Source organism: Phyllobates terribilis, unplaced genomic scaffold (genome assembly GCF_046119375.1).
Source record: "Phyllobates terribilis strain yellow unplaced genomic scaffold, ASM4611937v1 Scaffold_1__5_contigs__length_1240528914, whole genome shotgun sequence".
In the NCBI taxonomy this organism is placed as follows: Eukaryota; Metazoa; Chordata; class Amphibia; order Anura; family Dendrobatidae; genus Phyllobates; species Phyllobates terribilis.
In genome coordinates, this window is record NW_027362761.1 from 260,853,898 (window position 1) to 260,875,965 (window position 22,068).

General features: G+C 42.7%; 1 protein-coding gene across 1 annotated transcript in view; it reads right to left on the reverse strand.

Annotated features, from left to right (window-relative positions):
• SEC14L2 (SEC14 like lipid binding 2) overlaps window positions 1-21,625 on the reverse strand; it is a 42,791-nt gene extending 21,166 nt beyond the window's left edge. The window contains exons 1-7 of the mRNA XM_073671422.1: window positions 21,463-21,625; window positions 10,030-10,111; window positions 6,822-6,865; window positions 6,158-6,220; window positions 2,969-3,157; window positions 433-528; window positions 176-236 (exon numbers count right to left, since the gene is read on the reverse strand). Coding sequence (XP_073527523.1) covers window positions 176-236; window positions 433-528; window positions 2,969-3,157; window positions 6,158-6,220; window positions 6,822-6,865; window positions 10,030-10,111; window positions 21,463-21,516 — 589 coding nt within the window. The 5' untranslated portion in view covers window positions 21,517-21,625. The remainder of the gene's footprint in view (window positions 1-175; window positions 237-432; window positions 529-2,968; window positions 3,158-6,157; window positions 6,221-6,821; window positions 6,866-10,029; window positions 10,112-21,462) is intronic.
• Window positions 21,626-22,068: the final 443 nt, after the last annotated feature.

Genomic DNA, 22,068 nt, shown 5'->3' on the forward strand with positions numbered 1-22,068 from the left:
ACTGAACGGGAGAACGTTGGCTGATATATCGCTGGAATCAGGGTCTTTGCTTCTATATCATGCTGCCCTCAGAGGAGTTGGCATACACCTGGTGATACATTCCCTTTAATACCATTTCTCCAATATTGTTCTATTCACTTGTGCTCAAATTGGACACTAAATAAGAGGAACTAACCTTTAATCACAAAGAGTCTTTTTAAAGCCTCGGGATAATTATCTTCAAACATCTGCAAGACCTGGGGAACAAATATTTTCAATCACTTTATTAATTCAAGAAAGAGAAAACAGACTGGTGTAAGGTGTTTCTACATGTGCCGATTGGCACCGTACAGTGGTTTGTTGGCTGTATGAAAAAAAAAAGTTTGTTTCACCTGTAGATCAAAAACAGCATCACAAAACCGCAAGCAACATTTATACTCTAAATGATCTTACCTCACAATATAAATCTACAGCTGGTTTCCACAGATGCTTTAATCCCAATCCTTCCACATCATAGATCATCACAACTTCTTCAACCCTTTTGCCCAGCTGAAAAAAAGACAAATAAATTAAACTAAATGGTGCTTTAAAAAACAGTGCTAATGCCATTCTACTAAAAAAAGCCAAAAGAAAAAAGGTTGTCTGCTGATAAACCAGAGTTAAGGTATGTGCACGATGTCTTCTTCAGGCGGCTCCATTCCAAGACCTGCCTAAAAGAGCGCTACACTAAAAAAATGCTAAAAAGAAGGACTTCGAAAAAAGACCTCTCAGAGGAGATCTCATTTACATTTACAAAGGACTAGCACATGACTTATTCCTTCCAAAGACCATACTAAGGACCAGGGGGCACTCATTACAGTGGAAGAAAGGCAATTCCAGCAGCTAAATAGGAAAGGGTTCTTTACAGTCAGAGCGGTCAGACTGTGGAATGGCGACCACAAGAGGTAGTAATGGCTGACACTATAACAGCTTTCAAAAAAGGGCTGGATAATCTCCTTGATACACAACATTATGGGTTATAAATAATTTAGTGACAAAAATGTATAATTAGTGGAGAAAGGTTGAACTTGATGGACCTGAGTCTTTTTTCAATCTCTATAACGAACATAGATATTTATACATAAAAATAACTTGCTGTGCATATATTCAGTCTATTTGAGGTTCTGTTAACCCCATTTTGACTGGAAAAAAAACTAATGTAGAAATTTTTACCAATTTATTAAAAAAGAAAAACTGAAATATCAGATGGTCATAAGTATTCAGACCCTTTGCTCAACACTCATATTTACGTCACATGCTATCCATTTCCTTGTGATCCTCCTTGAGATGGTTCTACTCCTTCATTGGAGTCCAGCTGTGTTTAATTAAACTGATAGGACTTGATTTGGAAAGGCACACACCTGTCTATATAAGACCTCACAGCTCACAGTGCATGTCAGACCAAATGAGAATCATGAGCTCAAAAGGAACTGCCCAAGGAGCTCAGAGACAGAATTGTGGCAGGGCACAGATCTGGTCAAGGTTGCAAAAGAATTTCTGCATTACTCAAGGTTCCTAAGAGCACAGTGGCCTCCATAATCCTTAAATGGAAGAAGTTTGGGACCACCAGAAGTCTTCCTAGACCTGGCCATCCAGCCAAACTGAGCAATCGTGGGAGAAGAGCCTTGGTGAGAGAGGTAAAGAAGAACCAAGATCACTGTGGCTGAGCTCCAGAGATGCAGTAGGGAGATGGGAGAAAATTCCACAAAGTCAACTATCACTGCAGCCCTCCACCAGTCGGGCCTTTATGGCAGAGTGGCCCGATGGAAGCCTCTCCTCAGTGCAAGACAAATGAAAGCCCGCATCGAGTTTGCTCAAAAACACATGAAGGACTCCCAGACTATGAGAAATAAGATTCTCTGGTCTGATGAGACGAAGATAGAATTATCACCAAAAAGTTCTAAGCAGTATGTGTGGAGAAAACCAGGCACTGCTCATCACCTGCCCAATACAATCCCAACAGTGAAACATGGTGGTGGCAGCATCATGCTATGGGGGTGTTTTTTAGCTACAGGGACAGGATGACTGGTTGGAATTGAAGGAAACATGAATGCGCCCAAGTACAGAGATATCCTGGATGAAAACCTCTTCCAGAGTGCTCTGGACCTCTGACTTGGCCGAAGGTTCACCTTCCAACAAGACAAATGACCCTAAGCACACAGCTAAAATAACAAAGGAGTGGCTTCAGAACAACTCTGTGACCATTCTTGACTGGCCCAGCCAGAGTCCTGACCTAAACCCAATTGAGCATCTCTGGAGAGACCTGAAAATGGCTGTCCACCAACATTCACCATCCAACCTGACAGAACTGGAGAGGATCTGCAGGAAGAATGGCAGAGGATCCCCAAATCCAGGTGTGAAAAACTTGCCGCATCATTCTCAAGAAGGCTGTACTAGCTCAAAAGGGTGCTTCTACTCAATACTGAGCAAAGGGTCTGAATACTTATGACCATGTGATATTTCAGTTGTTCTTTTTTAAAATGTCTACATTTCTGGATTTTTTCAGTCAAGATGGGGTGCAGAGTGTACTTTAATGAGAAGAAAAATGAACTTTTTAGAATTTACCAAATGGCTGAAATGAAAGAGTGAAAAATTTAAAGGGGTCTGAATACTTTCTGTACCGACTGTAGTCTACAACATCAAAAACGCATCGTGGGAACACAGCCTTAGGCTACGTTCCCACAATGAGTTTTTGGTGATTTTTTTTTAAGCTGTGTCTTTTAGAAAAAATGAAAGTAACCTAGTTTACTTAATGGGTGCAGAAAATCTGCAATACCAAGAACTCACCAAAAGCTCATCATGGGAACGTAGCCTTAAAGTCTTGAAATCCAGTGACTTATAGTTCTACTGATTGCTACAACTTGTATACCTACCTCAATTTTCCTATAATTTTATTTATTCATTGTGCCTAACATTTTACTTCATATAAACCTTAATTTAGGGCTCTCACCTTCTCACTCTGCCTACGACATTCCAGGTGCATTCTCTCACAGTCTCTCATTTTGGTCTTTAAAAGGTCTTGTCTGGAAGCAGAGAAGAGCAAACCCTTTGGATCCAAAGGCCCAACAACATCGTACCAGATAGGGCAGGCTTCCATGTCAAAACCACACAGTCCTCCTGACAAATACTTCTGGACTGCCTGGAGAGAACAAGAAGAAAAGGCACTACAGGATTGTATATAAAAAGAAAAGGTACCAGTCCTACGGTAATAATGCAAAACGATATCATCACGTTATCATTCATGAACATGATAGTCTATTATATTCCATTAAATACTAATACTCTTCTTTTCCACATAGCTCAAAATGAGGAAAAAACGATGATCAGAAAGAAGAACTTGGAGAGGTCTAAATACAGGATAATTTGGACTAGCATTTTTGTTATTTAGTACATGATAAATATATCTTTGTACTGTGTTTGTTCTAGCCTATAGTATACTTTGATTACTGATGATTTGGTCAAATTCTGCCTGCACAAAGGCAGGATGAAGAACTTAAAGGGGTATTCCTATCTCCAAGATCCTATCCCAATATGTAGTAGGTGTAAGAATAATAATATTAGCAAATACCACTAATTAGAACTGTAGTGTAGTTCTTCTGATTCGCTATATCGCTTACCCCATGTCCACGGCACTTCAGTAGCTTATGTATCCATGGTTATGACCACTCACATAGTGACACTTAGTTGTTAGTGGTCGTAACCATGGATAGCGAAGCTACTTCAATGCCCTGCACATGGGGTTAGCGACATAGTGAATCAAAAGAACTTTACTACATTTCTAATTAGAGGCATTTGCTAATATTATTATTACACCTACTACATACTGGGATAGGATCTTGGAGATGGGAATACCCCTTTAAGTCTACCCTAGTAATTATTCTAGACATCCATACTGTAATTTTTCAATTTCCTGACTGTGAAAAGATGAGAGCTATGTGCCAGAAAGGCGGTGCACGGTTCAGGCCTTGGATGATGAAATGTTGTTATGGGTGGTATACACTGTAAAGTGGAGGATAGTAATAAGGAAGTGGTTAGTAGGCTTAATAACAAGTGTCAGGAAGATCATGACATTTAGTGAGCAGTGGTCATCATTTATACTATTAAACACGATTTATGAAAGCACTTTAGATTTGTTAGATTTTAGACCATGACTAAAGTGGTGAATATAAATAGAAGTTATTTTGTTTCCTTCTTCAAGAAGCTCCGATGTTTCCAGAATAACGTACTGATAACCCATAGCACAGACCTCAACATTACATAATGTGTTGGAGATCTGGATTGCAAGAGGCAGAAAAAGCAGGCAACTACTAAAGGGAAGTATGCGCAAGACTGTGGCATAAACGTGAAAAAAATATATATACTAAAATCTGGATTCTTTGCATGGTGTCTCAGTGGTTAGCACTGCAGCGCTGGGGTCCTGGGTTCAAATCCCACCAAGGACAACATCTGCAAGGAGTTTGTATGTTCTCCCCGTGTTTGTGTAGGTTTCCTCCGGGTTCTCCAGTTTCCTCCCACACTCCAAAGACCTACTGATTGGGGCTCACATCCTAGATTCCCTATGGGACAGTGCTGATAAGGTTTGTAAAGCGGTGCATGGTGGCCCGATTCTAACGCATCGGGTATTCTAGAATATGGGTCGCGGCCGGCCGGGCGCGACCAATCAGCGAAGCGGGGTTTAAAGGGGTTGTCCACTACTTTAAATTAACCCCCCAATGTATCCCCCCGGGGCCCCTAATGAATTTCGTAAATACCTCATGTTGCCAATACTGCCTGTGCGCGGTGCCATCGCTGACCGCGCACAGGCAGCACGTGATCCCCGGCTGCAGCCGGCTCTTGCTTCCGCTTATGTCACGACTATTTGTGGCTGCAGCCAGAGGTCTCCTGTTCCGCGTTCCACGGTGAGTGACAGGTTGTGGGCAGGGTTATCCCCCATCACATCGCACCCGGCATCCGCGGCGTGCTCTCTCAATGAATGGGCACGCGCTGGAATGTACAATTTTCATAGTCATGCAAATACAGAAAAATCTTTAAATGAGGTGTGTCCAAACTTTTGGTCTGTACTGTATATAAAAATAGTTATTATATTTGGATGTTAATGGTTCTATTTAATTTTCTGCTTTTATGGCACTGATGAGTGAGTTATGTGGATGGATTTTGCTCGGAATTTCTCTTCTAAGTATTTTAAAAATACACCTATAAATGTGGCAAATCTATCACCCATATTAGTTTCTTGGCAGACGTAAACTGTAGTGTCAGTGAGGGTTATCACTAATCTGACACCTTTCTATATCCAGAACAGGTTATGCTAGCGGATCAGTTGAAAGGATTTTGAAGGTCTGGGTTGGAAGCAGATAAACTGCTCAGCTTGAAATACGCAATCTCTTAATTTCTGTCTACACATTCTTTGTATGAGCATTGCATGTATCAAAAGTAACAATTTCCAGTCCATATTACATTAAATTGGATTTCAAGTATTTCATTAAATACCATAGTAATCAATATGCTGTAGGGTGTGTAGTCAGAGATTAAATATTGCACCATTTCTGCAATATGTCTTCCCACCCATGTCATGTACGATTAGGGAAACTTATAAAAATTTGTATATTTTTGCACATCTGTAGGGCAGGTTGGGGGGCTCCTAATGAATAATGCAACTGATAATCCGGTGTATGGCTATGTGAACCTAATTTTCTATAAATACCTAAAACCATTGTTAGGAGAGAATATATAAATACTGTTATAACTAGAGTTGGTGGAGATAGAGTTTCAAGATTTGGCCATTGGTCACGTCAGTAATCTGTAGCCGTTGTGTGGGAGTTCTGAAAACAGCCTCTTGTCTGACAGCATCAGCAGCTCGTCTTTTGATTCGCCAGCCTGGCGTGAAGTCACATATGCATTATGCCACAATGATGACGTCTCAGCGAGCTGGCTAATCAAAAGAAGAGTTTTGGATGCCATCAGGTAAGAGGCAGTGTTCAGGCCTTCCACAATGGCCGCGGATTACGGACGTGTCCAACAAACCTGAGAATCGATTCGTACCAACTCTAGTTATAAATTTTAATGGAGAAAAAAAAAACGAAAAAAAACTCCCACAGAAACACTTAAATAGGTGCAGGACTACGCTCCGTATCACACTCACTTCTGGAGGCTGCCACTTCTCCAGCACGTTGTCAGAATCTATGTGCTTTCTAAACTCCACATGCTGCAGAAAAAGATGGGAAAAAAAAGAGAAAATTAAAAATAAAAACAAAACAAAAAACAATACAACTTTTTTATAAGTCTCAATAGGAGAGAGAAAAATATACTAGAACTAAAGGGTTTATGAATCGATCATCTTCCATTGTTTATATTAATGAATTATTAAGTGGCTCAATATTCAGTTTGTATTAAAAATAATATGTCAGGAAATACAGCTGCAAGGCGCCAGGTACAAAGTGCAGACATTCAGATAGGGCGCGGGTGCCCTTTCCAAGGTGTCTGTGCTCAGTATGGGACCTAGGGTTCTGGAAAAGCTACTTGAGCCTCATCATATGCGCCTCAGTGCCTAGGAAATAGGAATAGTGACACATGATGCCACTGCTTAGACTGATTTCATGGGCGCAGTAAAGCCCAATGTCCAGATTTGATAGGGTATCTCTTCGACTGCTGATTGCCATGTGTTATGGGTCTGATAACGTCCACACATAGACAACTTCAGAAAAGTGATCAGTGCTCTTTAAAGTTTGTGCAAACAGCAGAGTTTTGATACAGGGGTTAAAGTTTACACATTTTATCACTTTTTCCATCAGGGATAAAGTCCTCACCTTTCGAAGCATACTCTCTGATTTCTGCAGGTTAAAGCATCGGGCTGAGAGATGGGACAGAGAGGAGAAGAATTAGACAGAGATTATAGGGATATTACATTACAGACACATAATCCATAATCCTTAACCCTGCTATGACAAGATTGCTATTAAGCAAGGAGAAATAGAATTGCAGGCTCATTTGTGCTGAAAGATCACAACCCGCAGTACAGTAAAGGAATAATTCATGGAAAACGTACAGTGACTCGGGTACTGACAGTGTTACTGTAACCGATCCCAAATCTGCCTCGTCCACAGAGATTAAATACAATGTAAACTAAACAATGGCATACAAATCTGGGGTTGCTGTATGGCGGGGTTCACATGTGCCTTGTGTAAATGACTGAAACATTATTATTTATCCCGGTCATTGATAAAACAAGCCATGGATGAAAGATACTTGTGAACTCAGCATATAACATTTTGCATGTTTTACTTCATCGGGAGAAATGTTTTCATCCTGACTTCGGGCTGAAAGAATCGATGTTCCTCCACCATTGTGCAGGCAAATAATGATGGTGGCATCTCACATTAGTATCAGCACTGAGCTCGCATTCAGGGAGTTGCTGTTCGCTGTTATATGTGAATTGATTTTGCCAACCTTGAGTGCCCTTGAATCACACAGTAGTGCCCACTGAAAAGTGCTGGGAAAAAAGCGATCGTTTTCCTACGCACATACACCCAGTACATAACCTGGGAGTTCATTAATACTAGCATTGTCTAGATTTTAGAAGTTTCTGGAAGAACGTGTCATTTATTGTGTATTAACGCTACATTCATTCTATGTAAACGAGTATTTGACAGGTCTCATAGTAATATGACACAGTCATGTCAGTGGCTGCAGAGCATTTAGAATAGTTAGTCATTTTTGTAGATTGCTTGGTAAGTGGTTGTCTGATCAGTACTTGTTAAAAGTCCTTTCCATTCTGAAGAATAGTGTTGTCGTTTACTGCTTGATGCGTGGGTTACCGGCCCCCTCTGAAGTCTACCAGCAGTGGCTGGTCTCTCAGGTATGGAGCGCAGAGCTTGAAAGCTCCAAACTGTCAATCATCAGTAGCACATCCCCCTCCCCTGCACGCGGGAAGCCAGGACGCGGAGGGAGGTGTTGGCGCTATCCGCTCATGAAGACTCAAGATGCGACCACTCATTGAAAAGGCATTTTCCTTTGCAAAGAAAATAAGTCTGAGCTATTTTACTCTTCTATATGGTTAGTGTAGAAGTGAAGCTACTACTGTGCTTACAAGGCTCACCACTCAGCTACCTAAGGATAGGATCAAAATATTCACCATCAAGCAGATTAAAGGGGTTTTCTGGCCTTAGTCTGCATTCACTCTATGCGACTGTAGACTTGTGAATCCTCACGCTGCGTGCTGTGAGGATTCTCCAGCTTAATCATGTGACTGCAAGTATGCGATATGCATACTACTGGACACATTCCGACTAGACTATGTCTGGCCTCGCTCAATACACTTGCATTGAGTGAGGCGCTCCCACTAGTCGGAATGTATACAAATCGCATTCTTGTTGTCACTCGCCGGCTACTCCAGGTTATATAGAGTGACTGCAGACTTGTAGCCTAAGGCCGGATAATCCCTATAACAGTGCATAGCAAGTTTTATGTTATTTATAGTGATGAGCGAGCATGTTCGTTAGTCGAGATTTACGAGCATGCTCGGATGTTTCTTAGGCATTCCTCACACGTATTAAAGCTGTCAAACAGTCGCACACGGAGTGACTCAGACATAACACCCGAGTACGCTGAAGATACTCGGCGAGCACCTGACCATGCTTGCTGAAAGGGTTAACAGAACACGCTCGCTCATCACTAGTTATTTATAATCTGTAAATAGGCAACACTTCGTATTGGCACTGTAATGACTCCCTTTAAAGGGAACCTGTCAGGACATTAGTACATATGCAGGAGTAGTAAGGTGTGTATTCTCCCCCCCTCCTCCTAGAGATCTGATGTGCAAGTGATGAGAAATTTAATGTAGAAGCCATATGCAAATATGGCTGGAAGTGAACTGGGGAGGGGGGGGGGGGGTGTCTGTATAGTTAGAAGAAGAAATGCAAAGTGCATTTACACACCCCGAGTGCACTGCCAGCAGGATCTGCATACAGCTCTACACTAGATTTCTCATGACTGGTATATGGGATCTATAAAAGAAAGGTATCATTATTATTGGTGGACAGGACACGAGCATATATAGCCATAACACTACGTCAGTATGTAAAAATGTGCCGACAGGTTCCCTTTAATTGCTGTCATCCATCATAAGTCTAGAAGTCCAACATGCAATAACCAAAGAAAGGTGGATAAAGTACTAGTACGGTATATTTCACCCAAGGACAACTACCCCCATCCACACAGCCTTTATGAAAACATAACACCATGAGCATTCTGATAAGTTCATCATACATTACACAAAGCACCTAAGACCAATCCCATGGCACGGGGATGGACGATATTCATCATAAATCATATGTTAGTGACCAGTTCATACACAAGGGCTAGGGTATGATTACTATGACCTTATTAGAAACACATATGTACAATTCCACCATGTCACTGAACCTTATAAAGCACGATGCAGGTCTTATTCACTGAAAGAAATGATTTCCAGCTGCCTGTACTAAGTGAGTGAGCATTGACCTGCTCTGATGATCACATTATTTGTAACAGGAAATCAGCGATCTACATAAAATAACATAAAAGCGATTTATAATCTTTATAAAACCAAGTTACCTTAGTTCATTCCTGCTGATCTGCAGCAATAAACCCAAAACTAAATGACTCTTATCTTCTGAAACCAGGTTTCAAGGCCGCTACTACAATGTATTGATAACCATTACTGCCATTTCCATAGAAACCTCACTTACCGGCAAAATCCTTTATCTTCCACCTCAGCTATCAATAACTAGTGAAGTTTTCATATCATTGGCGAACTGACTGTGATGTTACCTATGTGATAACCAGACATTTCATAGAGACTGTCAGGGAAGGGCCAGCCTGGTTATTATACAGTCACAAAGCAGTGCAATGACTATTCTGTCCTCCTACTAGTCATCCAGGAGGTAAAGGGTGTACAATGATAGAAGGTTTCCAGCTCTAGTTGGTAATAACCCTGGTGCCTTACCACATTATTGGTTTTGCCCTTATTTCTCTTACCCCGAAGCCAGCGCAGCAGAAAGTAGTCATCATGGCAGTAGGAAGGGAGCTGGGGCAGAACGTCTTTCACACTCTCACGGAACTATGGACAGGAAAAAAGTTATAATGCCAAAAATATCAGAAGCAGAACATAATTTTGCCTAAAATATCTAATCAAATACACCATTAACACCAGTAACATTGAATTGTGTATTATTTTTTGTTTGGAAATGTTCTACATATCATAAGCCAGACACAGGTTTTTGCATATTTTGGAAGAGACGGGTAGTGCACAAGGACACGGGGAGTACGAACTGACTACTGCTCTCAACATATTGCTTTCCTAGCTCATTCATCCACTACACTGGCAAACTAATTCCCATAATGCTACAACAGCAATAACTATCACAAGGCTGGATTCATACTGTTTGTTTGGGATAGATTTTGTCCCCCCCCACTCCTTTTTTTTTTTGCAGCTAAAAAGACTTAAAAAGGTGTATGCCCATCTCCAAGATCAAATACCAATATTTAGTAGGTGTAATAATAATATTAGCAAATACCTCCAATTAGAAATGTAGTATAGTTCTTCTGGTTATCTATGTCGCTTTCCCCATGTGAAGGCATAGTGACAGTTAGTTGTCGTAGCTACTGCAATGCCTTGCACATGGGGTTAGTGACATGACTAATCAGGAAAACTATACTACACTTGTAATTGGAGACTGCTGCTGCTGCTGCTGCTGCTACTGCTACTTCCTATAGGGAACCTGTCAACTGATTGATGCTACCCGAACCACAGACTGCACGAATCAGACACTGGCTGTATTATTGCAGCAATGTAAGTTGTACTCAGCACTTTACTGCGTCGTTACAGAGAAAACACCTTGAAATGCCAGCCATGGACTATGTGTCTAAGATGACTAGTCCGAGACCGATGCCCAGTGGCTTCTCCCCACCCCACTCCCTAGGACTGACAGATCTTTCCCTATTTGTGTGTATAGGTAGAGATCGGCCAGTCAGATAGGGAGAAGCAACTGGGACTTGCCTTGGACTAGTCATCTGAGACATAGTCCCTGGTCGGCTTTTCAGGGTTTTCTCTGAAATGAGGCAGAGCTTCAAAGTAGGGCATACACAGGTACAATAATGCAGCAGCATGAATGGTTCAAGCAGCATGAGTCTGATGACTGGTTCCCCTTAAAATATGCCAGAAAAAAATAGCAATACCAAAAAATAGCTGTTTTAAAATAGTAATTTTTTTTCATCCATTTCTAAATCCTAAAAAAAAAATAAAAAAAAATAGGTGGTGTGATAGAGCACGGATAATGCCCCTATGGTCAAGAATATGCATCTGAACGTTTAGGGGGATGATCCAGGGGCCAACGTATCATTGGAGCAACCTGTGCAGCCCCACAGGAGGTATAGGGCTCCAAATACAGGTGGAATTGTGCATTATGATGAGCTATTGGACTGCAGAGGGCCAATATATTGTTCTTGCACAGGGGCCCTTTTTTGATTAAAACTGTCTAGGATGGCTCTTTAACTAGGACGTAACATTTGTTTTTAGGAATTTAATGTGTAATTTAAAAAAAAAAAAAAAAAAGTCCAGCTCGTTCCTGAAAGATTTTAGCAGGCTGACTCCTATGATAGTCTACTAGTTAGAAATCAAAAGGCACATGTATAGTTGTCAGCTTCGGGTATAGATAGAACACGTGACATAGCGGCACATTGTTCCTGATGTAGAAAGCATGGTCTGGTTGTTATAGCAATCTATTCACTATGAATGTATAGTGGCAGACTGGCAGAGGCAGATGCAGCCATGTTCCCATAGCACCGCTCACTTGTTTCAGTACTTCTCTATTGGGCTGGTGTAGGGTTTTACATTCTGCTATGTGTATACTTTCATGACTACCTCAAACACAATGAAGAGCTACTTAAGCCTTTTAAGACCAACTAAAATATCTGCATTAGAGAAGAACAAAGTAAACACAAAGAAAGGCATTTCTCTGTCCACATTGCCAATCATAAGCGATTGTTCAGATCAAATAAAGAATGTAGGGCAGGTCCCGCGAGGCTTCTTCTCTGTATACGGTCACTGCCATGGTTAGAATGATTCAGAACCTGTCTGCGCGATTGTTTTATTTGGAAATTCTGCGGATAGTCGCTCATTCTGGTGCGACCCCTGGCTGGCTTCCCCGCACTCAAGTTGATTGACAGGTCTCTCCATATTACCACACAGAGGAGAGAGCGGTATAGGAAGAAGCAGGGGGCCATGCTGGACTAGTGAGCTTTTTACCTGTAGGCCCTGGCTGGCTGCTGTGTTCTGGCTGGACTTGCTTGGTTCGGGCAGCATAAATCCAATGACTGCTACTAGTGTTGAACAAGCGTGCTCGTTTAACCCTCTAAAAGAGCACGCTCGGGTACTCGCCGAGTACTTTCGGCGTGCTCGGCATTTCAGTAACAGCCGCTGCGGCTTTATGTGTCACATCTGTTAGACAGCTGTGACACATGCAGGGATAGCCTGTTTGACATCAGGCGAGTACCCGAGCGTGCTAGTTTAAAGGGTGAAACAAGCACGCTCGCTCAACACTAACTGCTACCCTTTAAAAAGTGTCTAAAAGTAAGCCAACGAATAGGTGGTGTGAACTTAAACCAGACAGTGTAGAATGCAGCAGATTTATCATCCAGCATGAACCACTATAAGGGCAGGTGCAGACGGCAATAGATTCTGTCTGAGAGAATGGGGCTGATTATGCAAATGACACTCCAATCAAAGTTTGATCATAGTGCGATGTGATTTTCTCGGATCAGAAGATGGAGAAAAAAAAAAAAAGTCTCCATCTTCTCCATTCTGTGAGGCCGTGGAAATCAGACTGCACTCAGATGTCATCCGGGTGCAGCCCGATGCTTCCCATGCACTCACTGGGTGGCATGGCTGAGTGCAATCCGAATATCAGATCAAACTTGCACATGCAGCTATTTTTTTCCTGAGACAGTTTTTGTTCAAGGAAAAAAAACAAAACAAAACCGTGCACAGCCCACAGAATAACATTGGTGCGAGTGCGATGTGATGTTTTGTCAGGTCGCACTCACACCAAAAATACAGTCGCCTGCACCTGCCCTAAGACAATTTTGCATGTTAAAGGGGTTTTCCCACGAATAACAGTTCATTTTAATCAATAGATCTTGGAATAATAATACTCTTTTGCTTCCTCCCCGGCCCAGGAGCTGTGGTATGATCAGACCATGTTCCTGTACGGTCAGACACAGCCATTACACAGTACACAGCAGGGGCACATTTATAAGATTATCTCAGCACAGGAACATTTTATTTAAACACATCCAATTGTGGAAGATATTATTACTCCAAGATCTATTGATTGAAATTAACTTTCGTTCGTAGGAAAACCCCTTTAAGTCTAAGTTTGTGCTACCCAACTGTGACAGAAGATTAGTAATCCTTCCACAATGTGTGCAAAGTACATGTATTGGTGCAATAGTTATGATGTGCATGGTTGGGCATTACATTTAATAGAAACAAATAGAATACAACTGTTATTGAGAAAACATGCAGCGAGGAGGGCTCAGAATCCGCTAAGTGGATGGGGATGCAGAATCCATCAGTGTTGTATATGACATCTGGCCACTCCAGCATTTCCTGTAAATAACGCACCACGTGCCATGACGGCTCCTGGCCTCAGAGGCTGAAAGGCGGCTCAGCTGGTTTTCTATTAATCTCTAAAATTCCCAAATAATTCCATCGTCTTTACTGGAAGTGGACTCGTTTTACAACATGTGTGGGGACTAAATTAGGTGATCAGGTATCAGGCGTGCGATGGCACTGAGGTCATAAACACGGTGGCCTTAGCAGTCAAGGTCCTTGCTTTGCTCTATGAACCTGATTAGATAAATCAGTTGCAGTAACACTTGGATGGCGTCCAGTTTATGGATATAATAACTGCACATGCTGACACAGATCTACATGAGTATTGTCAGTTACAGTCATTTGTCTGAATACTAGCCTAATAACCTACAGGTGATGAGGGGATAGGGCAAAATGTGTAAAATGCTGAATCTCTATATATATTAGATGGGTCACCAGATTTCATCACACACACTGTATACATTACTAAACAGATCTCTTAGACCTAAGAAGACTGGTGTATTTACTTTAAAAATCCACATCAGAATGGCGGTTACAGTATAATCCTGATATTAAGATGAGCATCTACAGAATGAAATAGCTCATGAGCACAAGGGTATTCAATCTCTGCCCTGACTGACAGCTGCAGCTTGTACTGAGCAATGTGAGATCTCAGCAGTGGAAGAGAAACTGAGCAGCTGTCAGTCAGACTAAGTGGGCAGAGATGGCTCTTAAACTATCATAAAGTATTATATGTAAAGCCAATCTGACTTTTCAAAGTAAATACACCAGCCTTATCAGGGTTAAGAGATTTATTTAGCAATGTATGCAGTTCATATTGGTAAATGTGGTGAAAGATCAACTTTAAATCTATTTGATTCTGTAATCTACTAGTAATATTAAAATCCACCCATCCTTCTTGACTAGGATGTCTCCTGACCATCATTGTAAGAATCAGAGGGGTCAGATGATCTTTCTGGGTTAGTAAGCTGAGAAGGGCCATTGTTTTACATCCAGACATAAGGCCAATTTCACATGGCAGCACCGTGGTCAGTAGTTGTGAAGTGAACCAGGAGCCGGTCCAAAACAAGAAGGAGCTGCTAATCTTCCCATGATAGATTTTCTCTCTACAGTTTCCACTTTTAAATTTTGGCTTACAAATATCGATGTAAAATATTGAAGTGTGAAAGTGGTTTATGTCTGGGGTTTGAGGAGGCTGTATCCACTAGATTAGCTCAGTTTTCTAGTTTTATGCAAGTAAAAGTTTCATTATATAATGAAAAGTTATGAAACGTTATTACACAGTTCTGGAGGCTGTGAATCATCTTTTTTCATTCCACACAGAACTAATACACTGCTCAAAAAAATAAAGGGAACACTTAAACAACAGAATATAACTCCAAGTAAATCAAACTTCTGTGAAATCAAACTGTCCACTTAGGAAGCAACACTGATTGACAATCAATTTCACATGCTGTTGTGCAAATGGAATAGACAATAGATGGAAATTATTGACAATTATCAAGACACCCTCAATAAAAGAGTGGTTCTGCAGGTGAGGACCACAGACCACATCTCAGTACCAATGCTTTCTGGCTGACGTTTTGGTCACTTTTGAATGTTGGTTGTGCTTTCACACTCGTGGTAGCATGAGACGAACTCTACAACCCACAGAAGTTGCTCAGGTAGTGCAGCTCATCCAGGATGGCACATCAATGCGAGCTGTGGCAAGAAGGTTTGCTGTGTCTGTCAGCGTAGTGTCCAGAGGCTGGAGGCGCTACCAGGAGACAGGCCAGTACACCAGGAGACGTGGAGGGGGCGGTAGGAGGGCAACAACCCAGCATCAGGACCGCTACCTCCGCCTTTGTGCAAGGAGGAACAGGAGGAGCACTGCCAGAGCCCTGCAAAATGACCTCCAGCAGGCCACAAATGTGCATGTGTCTGCACAAACTGTTAGAAACCGACTCCAAGAGGGTGGTATGAGGGCCCGACGTCCACAGATGGGGTTTGTGCTCACAGCCCAACACCGTGCAGGGCGCTTGGCATTTGCCACAGAACACCACTGGCGCCCTGTGCTCTTCACAGCTGAAAGCAGGTTCACACTGAGCACATGACAGACGTGACAGAGTCTGGAGACACTGTGGAGAGCGATCTGCTGCCTGCAACATCCTTCAGCATGACCGGTTTGGCAGTGAGTCAGTAATGGTGTGGGGTGGCATTTCTTTGGATGGCCGCACAGCCCTCCATGTGCTCGCCAGAGGTAGCCTGACTGCCATTAGGTACCGAGATGAGATCCTCAGACCCCTTGTGAGACCATATGCTGGTGCGGTAGGCCCTGGGTTCCTACTAATGCAGGACAATGCCAGACCTCATGTGGCTGGAGTGTGTAAGCAGTTCTTGCAAGATAAAGGCATTGAAGCTATGGACTGGCCCGCCCGTTCCCCAGACCTGAATCCGATTGAGCACATCTGGGACATCATGTCTCGCTCCATCCACCAACGTCACGTTGCACCACAGACTGTCCAGGAGTTGGCGGATACTTTAGTCCAGGTCTGGGAGGATATCTCACAGGAGACCATCCACAACCTCATCAGGAGCATGCCCAGGCGTTGTAGGGAGGTCATACAGGCATGTGGAGGCCACACACAATACTGAGCCTCATTTTGACTTGTTTTAAGGACATTACATCAAAGTTGGATCAGCCTGTAGTGTGTTTTTCCACTTTAATTTTGGGGATGACTCCAAATCCAGGCCTCCATTGGTTAATAAATTTGATTTCCATTGATGATTTTTGTGTGATTTTGTTGTCAGCACATTCAACTTTGTACAGAACAAAGTTTTCAATGAGAATATTTCATTCATTCATATCTAGGATGTGTTATTTGAGTGTTCCCTTTATTTTTTTTGAGCAGTGTACTTATCACAGATTATTAATTTTGTACAACTGAATCTGTCTGTGGGCTAAATACTGACTGATACACTGTAGCAAACTGTGCAGACAGGAGACTTGTGCAGCAGGGCTGTGGAGTCGGTGTCCATTTTGGTGGAGTCGGAATCGGTATAAAATGGACCAACTCCTAAAATATATAATAAATTGGGTACAGTAGTTCAATGCAGTTTGTGGGGAATATTTTTTCATAAGCATTTGGGAAAGAAATGAAATGTCCTATAAATGTCTGTCCTATTCCTGATCTAAGGGTCTAGACTTGTAGCTGAGATGAATCTGTGCTACAGTAAATTTATCACTTAAACATGAGCCATGTATGAGGGAGTCGTGGAGTTGGAGGTTTGGCTTACCGACTCCACAGCCCTGTGGTTGTGCTGGTGCTCATGGTTGTTGATCGCCCATCAGATATCCTACACTGAATACAACTGTACCAAACTCTCAGCTGTGAGAAGTACTAGGCCTGTACACATTTCCAGCCCCTGGATATAAAGAAGAATGGTACATTCAGTGACAGCTAGCACAGAAATGATAAATGCCCATGATTCACGCTCTCCTTTCTTACATTACTTATCTAGAATCAGATTTAGGGTTAGTTCACACAAGTCGATAAATGATATAGAAAGTGATGAAAATTATCTGGAGGGGGTTCGTACAAATGATCATTCCGCGACCATTCAGTCCCCCGTCCTGTAATACACTTTTACATGGGGGAGGTGCTGCAGACCAATGATACATTCATATTTTGTCAGTTGAATGTTGGCCACGTTTACACCGCACAATGATCGGTAATGATTATTCACAAATTCTTGTGTGGTCTACAGCCTGCCTAAAAGACCTGTACAGTCCACGTGAAAGTATATACAGCTGCATCTCACTAAATTAGAATATAATCAAAAAGTTAATTTATTTCAGTTCTTCAATAAAAAAAAAGTGAAACTCATTATATTAGAGTCATTACAAACAGAGTGATCTATTTAAAGTGTTTATTTCTGTTAATGGTGATAATTATGGCTTACAGCCAATGAAAACACAAGAGTCATTATCTCAGTAAATTAGAATACTTTATAACAACAGCTAGAAAAAGGTTTTTAATTCCGAAATGTTGGCCTACTGAAATGTATGTTCAGTGAATACACTCAATACTTGGTCGTGGCTCCTTTTGCATCAATTACTGCATCAATGCGGCGTGGCATGGAGGTGATCAGCCTGTGGCACTGCTGAGGTGTTATGGAAGCCCAGGTTGCTTTGATAGAAGCCTTCAGCTCGTCTGCATTGTTGGGTCTGGTGTCTCGTCTTCCTCTTGACAATATCCCATAGATTCTCTATGGGGGTTAAGGTCAGGCGAGTTTGCTGGCCAATCAAGCACAGTGATACTGTGGTTTTTAAACCAGGTATTGGTACTTTTAGCAGTGTGGACAGGTGCCTAGTCCTTCTGGAGAATGAAATTTCCATCTCCAAAAAGCTTGTCGGCAGAGGGAAGCATGAAGTGCTCTAAAATTTCCTGGTAGACGGCTGCGCTGACTTTGGTCTTGATAAAACACAGTGGATCTACACCAGCAGATGACATGGCTCCCCAAACCATCACTGATTGTGGAAACTCCACACTAGACCTCAAGCAGCTTGGATTGTGGCCTCTCCACTCTTCCTCCAGACCCTGGTACCTTGATTTCCAAATGAAAATTGGAACTCTGGGACCTTGTGGAGTGTGTCAATGACTTCCTTCTGGACGTCTGTCAAGTCAGCAGTCTTCCCCATGATTGTGGAGCCTACTGAAACAGACTAAGGGACCTTTTTAAACGCATCGGAAGCCTTTACAGGTGTTTTTTGTTAATTATTTTAATTTGCTGAGATAATGACGTTTGTGTTTTCATTGGCTGTAAGCCATAATCATCTACATTAACGGAAATAAACACGTGAAATAGATCACTCTGACTGTAATGACTATGTAATATGAGTTTCACTTTTTGTATTGAAGAACTGAAATAGAATATCATCAAAAAGTTAATTTAATTTAGTGAGATGCACCTGTATCTCACAAAATCTAACAATACAAACTGCATATATTGTTAAATAGATCTGATGAGAAAGGTGTACTTACTTTAAAAAATCCATAACAGAATAGACACTCAAAACTTGAATATATGAACAGAAAGTTTTTTTTTTGTATAGAAATGATTAGGAAGATTCTTGCGAGCGTTTTGAGCACGCTTTTTCTAGCGTTTCTCAAAGGGGACACGTTCAAAAAGTGTGAACACGACCTAAGATAAGAACACCAGTTTCATCAGGTTTAAGAGGTGTATTTAACAATGTGAAAGGCAAAGAGGAAGACCAGCAACCCCAACGCTAGATACTAACAAGATAACAGGGGAGAAAGACCCTGGTGGACCTATCAAGGCTTGCACAAGATCGATCTTCCTACAGAGTGTTCATCCATCAAGTCACCATGGCTCGAGACAGAGCCGAAGTCCGCTTAATAATAATAATAATAATAATAATAATGAAATCTGGTGACAGGTCCCCTTTTTCACTGATGCCCAATTTGCACCTCCTGCACAAAACCTCTTGGAAGTTTTAACCAGATGACCTTTCATGACTGCTCGGAGCACCCATGGCTATTCTCTCCACACAGGGTGGAAAAAGAAGCAATAACTTTTCTTTGAAAAAATAAATAAATCTCCACATGAAAAGTGAGATAACTTTATTCATAGATCTAGATTTTGCTTCATAGATCTAGATTTTGCTTCATAGATCTACATTTTGCTTTGATCACGCCAGTCCTGTATTCTGGGGTCTCAGTAGTGGAGGGGACCCTATATACTGAATATTACATAGTATCACACTGGTCCTGTATTCAGGGGTCTCAGTAGTGGAGGGGACTCTATATACTGAATATTACATAGTATCACACCAGTCCCGTATTCGGGCGTCTCAGTAGTGGAGGGCCCCTATATACTGAATATTACATAGTATCACACCGGTCCTGTATTCGGGGGTCTCAGTAGTGGAGGGACTCTATATACTGAATATTACAGGGTATCACATCGGTCCTGTATTCGGGGGTCTCAGTAGTGGAGGGACTCTATATACTGAATATTACAGGGTATCACACCGGTCCTGTATTCGGGGGTTTCAGTAGTGGAGGGACTCTATATACTGAATATTACAGGGTATCACACCGGTCCTGTATTCGGGGGTCTCAGTAGTGGAGGGACTCTATATACTGAATATTACATGGTATCACAGCGGTCCTGTATTCGGGGGTCTCAGTAGTGGAGGGACTCTATATACTGAATATTACAGAGTATCACACCGGTCCTGTATTCGGGGGTCTCAGTAGTGGAGGGACTCTATATACTGAATATTACAGGGTATCACACCGGTCCTGTATTCAGGGGTTTCAGTAGTGGAGGGACTCTATATACTGAATATTACATAGTATCACACCGGTCCTGTATTCGGGGGTCTCAGTAGTGGAGGGACTCTATATACTGAATATTACATAGTATCACACCGGTCCTGTATTCGGGGGTCTCAGTAGTGGAGGGACTCTATATACTGAATATTACATAGTATCACACCGGTCCTGTATTCGGGGGTCTCAGTAGTGGAGGGACTCTATATACTGAATATTACATAGTATCACACCGGTCCTGTATTCGGGGGTTTCAGTAGTGGAGGGACTCTATATACTGAATATTACAGGGTATCACACCGGTCCTGTATTCGGGGGTCTCAGTAGTGGAGGGACTCTATATACTGAATATTACAGGGTATCACATCGGTCCTGTATTCGGGGGTCTCAGTAGTGGAGGGACTCTATATACTGAATATTACATAGTATCACACCGGTCCTGTATTCGGGGGTCTCAGTAGTGGAGGGACTCTATATACTGAATATTACAGGGTATCACACCGGTCCTGTATTCGGGGGTCTCAGTAGTGGAGGGACTCTATATACTGAATATTACAGGGTATCACATCGGTCCTGTATTCGGGGGTCTCAGTAGTGGAGGGACTCTATATACTGAATATTACATAGTATCACACCGGTCCTGTATTCGGGGGTCTCAGTAGTGGAGGGACTCTATATACTGAATATTACAGGGTATCACACCGGTCCTGTATTCGGGGGTCTCAGTAGTGGAGGGACTCTATATACTGAATATTACAGGGTATCACATCGGTCCCGTATTCGGGGGTCTCAGTAGTGGAGGGACTCTATATACTGAATATTACAGAGTATCACACCGGTCCTGTATTCGGGGGTCTCAGTAGTGGAGGGACTCTATATACTGAATATTACATAGTATCACACCGGTCCTGTATTCGGGGGTCTCAGTAGTGGAGGGACTCTATATACTGAATATTACAGGGTATCACACCGGTCCTGTATTCGGGGGTCTCAGTAGTGGAGGGGACTCTATATACTGAATATTACAGGGTATCACACCGGTCCTGTATTCGGGGGTCTCAGTAGTGGAGGGACCCTATATACTGAATATTCCATTAGTAGGAGCCATTCCTATGGGTGAGGAGGCTCGGCATTCCTTCTGTACACAGCTTCGGGCATGACAGGGTGTTGAGGTCTGTTGTGACTACTGCATTTCCCAGGTGGCTCACTACAGGGACTGCTGTACTGTACAAGTAGCTGGGCGACTCGCTGTGTACAGGAAACAGCCCGGGGGTCTGTGGCTGGAGGGTCCTCCCCTGTGAGCTCATCCCCGGGGCGGTGCGCAGGAAAGGGTTAATAGGAGGGGGGTGCCGGACACAGAAGCACATTTGCAGTGGGCAGCATCCTCCAGCCAGATGAATGGCGTGTGAGTGGCAGTGCCATGTGAGCGCGGCGCCCGCGGTATACCCGGGAGCTCACCTTGCCTAAGGCCTCCTCCTGCTTGGGACTCAGGTCGCCAACCCTTCCACTCATCCTGGCACCGGCTTTGCTCTCTTCCGCCAGCTGCCGCCTCTGTGCCCGGGAGGGTGTGCCGCTGTCACACGGAGTCCCTGGGCTTCCCTGTGTTATTATAAGAGCAGCCCAGGTCCCCGCCTCCGCCGGCACCGGCCGCCTCTCCGCTTCCTTTAAAGAGGCAGTGCGCTCTTTATCTACTTGGGTAGTTTTTTGGCATTTGCGGCCACATCCAACTTCTCCTTGTCTGCCCCTGACTGACAGTCACTGGGGCTGTGATAGAATGGTTGCACTACTATGTCCCCTGTACCAGGGACGTACATAGGAATCATGGGGCCCCATAGCAGAAGTTCTAATTGGGCGCCCCCCCCAAAAAAAAAGTTAATAATTGTAGGGGTCACAGAAGAGCAGATCTCACAACTTTCCAGCCTATACTTAGTAATTTTCCTCCTGCTGAAGTCCTAGATTCCTCTTTCATTGCCCCATAAAGTATGATGCCAACAAAAGTGCCCCCCAAACACAGTATGATACCCCCCATGGTGAATTCCTCCACATTCACAGTATAATGACCCT